Raw genomic sequence first — 7,151 nt, 5'->3', positions numbered from 1 at the left:
CACACACACACACACACACACACACACACACACACACACACACACACTGCCCCAGCTGGTCACTGGCCTGAATCATCAGCAAAGCAAAAAGCGTGCAAATTTTCACTATAATGTGTGTTTGACCTAAATTGTCAATGAACCAAAACTAAAAACTTCACAATACAGTGAGCCAGCTGGCAGAATTTGTGTGTGTGTGTGTGTTTTTCACATGTGTATGTGTGTATTTAGTGTGTTTGTGTGTTTTCTGAGTGAGTGCAGGGTGAGTGATGCAGGGACAATTACATCATTCACCGACCTGGGAAATCATTTTAGAGATGCTCCACTTAAGAGCAAGCTTCAACACACACACACACACAAACACAGACACACACATCCCCCCCCCCCCCACACACACACACACACACACACACACACTGCTGACTGTGGCGTAGAAGTCCTTCTACGACAACATCTGCCAAACATCTCAAGAGTGTGTGTGTTCATGAGTGTGTGCAGATTATTCATCATGTAAAACATTAAGGAGCGCTGAGTCTGCTGCCACAGCTGCGACATCTAGTTCTGCTACTATACACTATTTTATCACTTGTACAGCCACCCGCTATTTCTAATAAAAAATAACAGTAATAATGTAGAGTTTTTTCTCTGCAGACTATAAAAATGGAGGAGCAGAACCTCCAGATGGCTCTGATCCCATTAACGAACACACTCAGTGTGTGTGTGTGTGTTTTAACAGTCTGTAGAGAATGTTTTTATATCCTAAAGCTCTGTCTTTCTCCTGAAATATCTCTCCCTCCCACTCCGTCCTTCCTCCGCATCAAACTCCCACTCTGACAGTAAAGATGTCCCTCCGCCATCTGCTGTCTGTCCGTCTGTCTCTGCAGTCTAAATGTCAATCTGGATTTTAAAAAAGAAATCACTTCGCTGGAGTGATAAAACATTTAAAGTACCCGGCTGAGCGACATGAGCTCTGGCTGGTATACTTAACTACGACTGCTGTGCTGTGACTGTGACAACAGAGCATATTGTTCCCCTCCGAATTCACACCGGACGCGAGACGTGCCGCTGAAGTGCTTACACTTTAAAACCACAGCGAGTCTTGACCTTTTATCCCCAGAACCAGCTGTCCTCTCTGCTCCGGAGATACTGAAAGCAGCTGACAGACTTCCATGAGCAATGAAATGTACAGAGATGTTTGTTACCACAGCAGCTCTATATGCTCATGGAGAAACTGGGAGCCTTGATTGATTGATGTAGATATGCATCATGACATATTTAAGTAGTATATTTTTTGCTATACAAATAAACTTGCCTTGCCTGAGGATATCTGCTGCTATGTTGACGACACCCAGCTCTACATCTCCACCGAATCCATCACTCCACCTCCACCCACTGCCTCACAGACCTGCATGCAAGCCAACTTTCTCAAACTGAACAGTGATAAATCTGAAATCCTCATCATCGGCCCCAAACCACTAAACAAATCCCACCACAGCGTCTCCCTYTGCATCCACCACAGCGTCTCCCTCTGCATCCACCACAGCGTCTCCCTCTGCATMGWTRGCTCCACTGATCCTGCTTCCACACTCATCCGTAASCTCGGAGTYAKCTTTGATCAAACCCTCTCCTTCCAACGCCACGTCAACYASATCCCAAGAAACGCTTTCTTTGAWYTAAGAAACATCGCCCGTCTACGTCTAGCTRAYAAACTAGTTAGCTAACTAGATTTTGCATTAGTTAGTTAGCTAACAAGCTAGTTAGCTAACTAGATTTTGMATTAGTTAGTTAGCTAASAAGCTAGTTAGCTAACTAGATTTTGAATTAGTTAGTTAGCTAAGAAGCTAGTTAGCCAACTAGATTTTGAATTAGTTAGTTAGCTAACAAGATAGTTAGCAAACTAGATTTTGGATTAGTTAGTTAGCTAACAAGATAGTTAGCTAGATAAATTGTTAATTGCACCATGTTTTGCAACCAGTTAGCTAGCTTGCTAATCAATGCACTGTGCTTTAATGCTACACTGGTTACAAAAGATTTGCCAAACAGCGGGCTGGTGGCCAACGGGTCTAACGGCCTCCGCTTCACTCCCCGCTTGTTAATTAGTTAGTAAGCTAACATGCTACCTAGCTAATTAGCCATCCATCCATATCCGGAGCTGCGTCCACTCTCTTGCCGGCGAGCTGCGACAACATTTTACCACTGATTAGTGTTTTCTCCATAACAGCTAACAACAAACGTAATTTTCACTTAATTTTGTATTAATCGAATGAACACGGAAAACAGTTCCATTTCCACTTCACTCGCGTTCTGTCAACACACAGCACACCTGGGTCCAGGTAGAACACCGGCATAGAAATACTGAACACAATGCACAGAGAATGAAAGACACAGGGGGTTAATGGGGGCCCCAGCAGTTCATTGTTGCCCCGGGACCCCCTACAGGATTAATCCATAAACGGCTGCTTGCAGCTGCAGTAAGATAAATCTGAAAACAGCTCTTTTTTTCTGATCCATGTAGACGGTTCATTTACAATGAAACCCCAGCGGGACAGGATTAACAATCCAGAGAGATGTAGGCACTAAAAAATTAGCTGTGCTCCGCAGTAATTGCTCTCAATGTCCTGGACGGGAATTTAGCCAGAGTCGCATTACAGCAGGTGGATCCTGGTGGAGGTGTGACGCAGGTCTGCTGTTTGACTCCCTCCTTTCAGAGGCGGATCTTTTCTTTGGTGTCATTGTTCTGTAGTTTCACACGCATCACTGCAGAAACACAGACTTAATGCGCTGTGCTAAATAAATGATGCTCTGCGTCTTTTCAGAGGAGTCGGGTTCATCGAGCTCTCTCTTCTTCAGTTATTCTGCAGGGAATCCACATACATGTGCTCTCCAGAACAGAGTATGAACTATTAAATAGGAATGCACCCCTGCAGAGATCAGTCCTCATGAATGTAGATTTATCCGAGCACTGAAGAATGGAGCGTTTCCAAATTGCTTCTTAAACTTTAAAAGGCCCAGTATGTGAAAAAATGGAGCTTTTCCCAAAAAAGATGCTGCCATATGGTCGTCGTGCGGACCGCTCCCTCGACAATAACAACTTCACTTTGGCAACAAGAGGAGTGAAAACACGCAGTTAGTGGAAAAGAATTAAAAAGTTGGTGAAGTATTTTTTTGTCTGACAGTAAGGAGGACCCGAGCTGCTCCTTCTCTGAGAATCCATTCAGCCTGAAACTGTGTTTAATTTAGTGATTTCATTTTTTAGAATCCAAGCATCCCTCTTATCATCAGCTCCCTGCTGCTCCGTACACAACACCAGCAACTGCTTCTATTTAATTTGCCGTTTGAAATCTAATTTTGCAGATCTCGTTAAGGACCCAGAGGGAGCGAACGAGCCGGCTGCATTTGAAAGAGAGAGAAGTTAAAGCTGCAGCTTCTCTTTTACCTTTATAGGTTAATTGAAGGCAGAACATGTGTTGCATGGAAACACTGGGACTCAGTTTTGGTTTGTACTCCACTTCAAATCTACAGAAACAGTCAGTAGATTTAGTCCAATGCAAAGAGGGTGAGAGACTGTAAAGGCTTGAAATGGTGTGATTACGAATAGGACGGCACTTTGCCTCAACATATCACGTTACCATTACGTCATATCATGTTACGTACACTTGTCAGTTTTTATTTTGTACTTTTTACTCCCTGATTTGAATGTGTGTGTGTGTGTGTGTATTGGTACCTGTTCTTGTTGCTGGAGATCCAGTCAGAGATGTAGGCGACGGCCTGACGGTGGCACTGTTTGTTCCCGAAGCTACATGCTAACATGATTAGCTCCCTCTGTAACTCCCTGAAGAAGAAGAGGTTCTTCTGTCAGATAGTTAAAGCAACAATGTGGACATTTTATAAAAAGCCTCTCGTGTGGATATCAGTTTCACCTCTAAAGAGAAAGGGTCAGGATTTAGCTTTGTTTACGTGAGTAGCACGAGCCTCCACAGAGCTACGAGCACACACAGAGTTATGCTCTATGTCTGATGCAATATTCTCCCAAATGACAATGAGTGTAACCGGCAAAACGCCATAAACCTGACTTAACTGTTTTAAAGCATCTAAAAACGAATTGACCACGCATGACGCGCGTGGTTTTCCTACGAACGTCCAGCAACACGTCACTTTAAGCCTGTTACATTCAAACAGTCTTTTCAAAATATTTCGTAGGTATATCTGTGAACGGTGTAGTGTGTGTGTGTGTGTGTGTGTGTGTGCGTGCGTGTTGCATACTCAGTCTGGTAGGACGCCTGCAACACGTTGCCCTCGCTGCCGGGCCCGTTTGTTGGCCAACCCGTCTGATGGTACCGTGATGCAACCTGCTTCAGCACATAGTCCTGGTAACACACACACACACACACACACACACACACACACACACACACATCATTAGGAGCTAATGGACAGACAGCCAGTTGACAGCGCTGAAGAGACAGTTTATTCTGCCATCATGGAGCCGTTACCGACTGACTGACTGACTGAGGCGGTAATTGATCGATCGGTGCTTACACTGAACAGGCTGTATTCGTCTGTGCGGTCCAGCAGTTTGTCCAGCTGGTAGAGCGCTCGGCTGGCAGAGTGCCACGGCAGGAAGGACGGCTCCTCTGGCAGGTAGCCAATCAGCTGCAAGGGAACGCCCTGTGGGAGGTACCCGGCCCTGAGAGAGAGAGAAGGAAGAAAAAGGACGGTCAGATTTACCCCACACTGCATTCACGAGACAAGATAATGCCGAGTGAAGCTGAAGCTTCATGTATTAGACCTGCATTCTCTCTAGTGTCCACCAGGGGGCGACTCCTCTGGTTGTATAGAAGTCTATGAGAAAATGACTCTACTTCTCTCTTGATTTATTACCTCAGTAAACATTGTAAACATGAGTTTATGGTCTCAATCTCTAGTTTCAAGTCTTCTTCAATACAGCATGATGTTCATTTAGTACATTATGGTCCATTTAGAGTCAAACAGACCATAAAGCAGGGGATGCTTTAGGGCGGGGCTACACAGTGATTGACAAGACCTGAGACGTATACGGCGTCTCTACGTCACTCCTCATCAGTCCAGATGTGGTCACTTCCTGTTCACTGGTTGGAAAAAAACAAGATGGCAACAGCGAAATTGAGGCCTGATCCTGATCTTCAAACCTCAATCTGTGTCTGTGCGTGTGCGTGTGCGTGCGTGCGTGTTAATAAACTACAGTACGACACATTAAGATAAACTTGGCCTCTGAATGACACCGGAGCTATTTAGACTGACGGGGTTACATCCACCTCCTCATGAATATTAAGCAGCGTCTTCGTGCATTTATTAAGAGTCATGGTGTTTTAGAGTGGGGAGGGGAGGAGGGGGGGGGGGGTTTCTTTGACCTTCAGCCCCACCCACAACTCATGAATATTAATGAGGCAGACAGTCGGTGTCTAAAGGTGAACTCAGAGAGGCGATATTAGTTTTTTGGTTTTATTGCTGTTATCGGTGTTCGGACTGAAGAAAGTACCGCAGAGAAATGTTTGATCTCACAGTCTGACCTTTACTGAAGAGCTGTCAATCACAGTGAGTGGCAGACGCACAGAGGAGGAGGGGATTCAATGTTCTTTTACTGAAGTTGTTCCGTGGACGGTTTTCAATTTACAGACAGGCGTTGGTTGTGGTGGACTCAAGCTGTCTGAGGGCAGGGGTGAGAATAAAGTATGTAGCATATATAGCACTGAATTATGTCTTCTACATGTTAAGGCCACACTAGAGGGCACTCTATCACGTAGGTTCCTCTGGATGAGCACCATAGAGCGCAGTGCATTGTGTGTTCTTTACTTTACAAGCACCTGTTAGTGCACTGCATCTTGTTTTCTCCACTGTAGGGAAACTCTGGAGGGCACTTTGTCACATTTTCTCCACTGGAAGAGCACCCACAGGGCACTTCATCATGTTTTCTCTCCTGGAAAGGCACCATAAGAGAGCACTTTGTAAGGTTTTCAACACTGGAAGGGCACACTAGAGGCACTTTTTCTGCATTTCCACCAGTGGGTTGAGAGAGACAGAACTCCACAGAGAGTTAATCTGTTCGAGATACGACTCTCTAAGTCTTTAAAGAGCCAACTAAACTCTAAACTCCAGGCCGTCATATTTCCATAATCGCCCTCGTATCCAACCTCCACACATTCATCTATATTCCCATCTTGCACCTGGCCTCTGAGACCATTACCATAATCCATCCCAACTGCAGAAAAGAAACTTTCTGTTTACGTGTGACGGGACTAAACATGAAGGTGAGAGGAGAGATGGTGGTCGCGATGGCAACAACATTCCAGCCCCATTGATCCGTTTACTTTTCCACTTTTCAAATTGCAGGCGAACAACTACAAGACGCACTTTGTGCGTCATTAAGGCAACAGCTGTCTGTCTTCTTATTTTAGCCTCTTCTGGGGAACACTGAAACACTGAGAAATAAAACCCTAAAAACACGTAAAGTTCAAACCCTGAAATCTCTCATATTCTTACAACCTTTAAAGGAACAGTGTTACACTGTGGATCATACACTTATTTGCTTTCTTGAAGGAGATTGATACGCTCTCATGTCAGCTTGCTAAATAAGTGAAGCTACAGCCAGCAGCTAGTTAGCTTAGCATAAAGACTGGGAATAGAGCAGGGCCGAGTCTAAACGGGTGACACTTCCAGCAGCCAGTTAGCTTCGCTGGATGGATGTATGCACTTTGGGTTTGATTTCAAGGAGACCTGAGATGATAAACACTTTAGATTTTAATGACTCTGTGACCTTTTCACTGGTGCCAGCCTCACACACTCCACACTCAGTAAGCCTCTAAAGGACTCTAGTCCGGCTATTCGGTCTCTCTCTTTCAACTATTCGGTTCTGCTCACAGAGAGGCAGGAACGTGCACGAGGAGATTATAGATTTTCAATTTTCCCTCTCACTTACAGTCTGTGTGTATTAGTGTGTGTGTGTGAGTCTCCCAGTGTTGTCATCCTAACGAGCTCATTAACTCGTTAACATCGTTAAGGGCCAGTTAATTGTTTGTCCATTAGCCATTAGCGAGGCTCAGTGGAGAGCTAACGAGGGACCGCCGCGGTCACACACACACACACACACACACACACACACACACACACACACACAC

At 45.0% G+C, this 7,151-nt stretch overlaps 1 protein-coding gene across 1 annotated transcript in view; it reads right to left on the bottom strand.

The window, feature by feature from the left end:
* Positions 1 to 7,151, bottom strand: part of LOC116389839 (thyrotropin-releasing hormone-degrading ectoenzyme) — a 48,183-nt gene that overhangs the window by 10,074 nt on the left and 30,958 nt on the right. The window contains exons 9-11 of the mRNA XM_031858837.1: positions 4,537 to 4,684; positions 4,261 to 4,364; positions 3,722 to 3,829 (exon numbers count right to left, since the gene is read on the bottom strand). Of these exons, the coding sequence (XP_031714697.1) occupies positions 3,722 to 3,829; positions 4,261 to 4,364; positions 4,537 to 4,684 (360 nt within the window). The remainder of the gene's footprint in view (positions 1 to 3,721; positions 3,830 to 4,260; positions 4,365 to 4,536; positions 4,685 to 7,151) is intronic.

The sequence above is a fragment of the Anarrhichthys ocellatus genome, unplaced genomic scaffold (genome assembly GCF_004355925.1).
Source record: "Anarrhichthys ocellatus isolate YVR2014 unplaced genomic scaffold, GSC_Weel_1.0 scaffold21, whole genome shotgun sequence".
Classification (NCBI taxonomy): Eukaryota; Metazoa; Chordata; class Actinopteri; order Perciformes; family Anarhichadidae; genus Anarrhichthys; species Anarrhichthys ocellatus.
The sequence above is the reverse complement of the archived record's forward strand: the minus strand, read 5'-3'. Positions and strand labels throughout refer to the sequence as shown.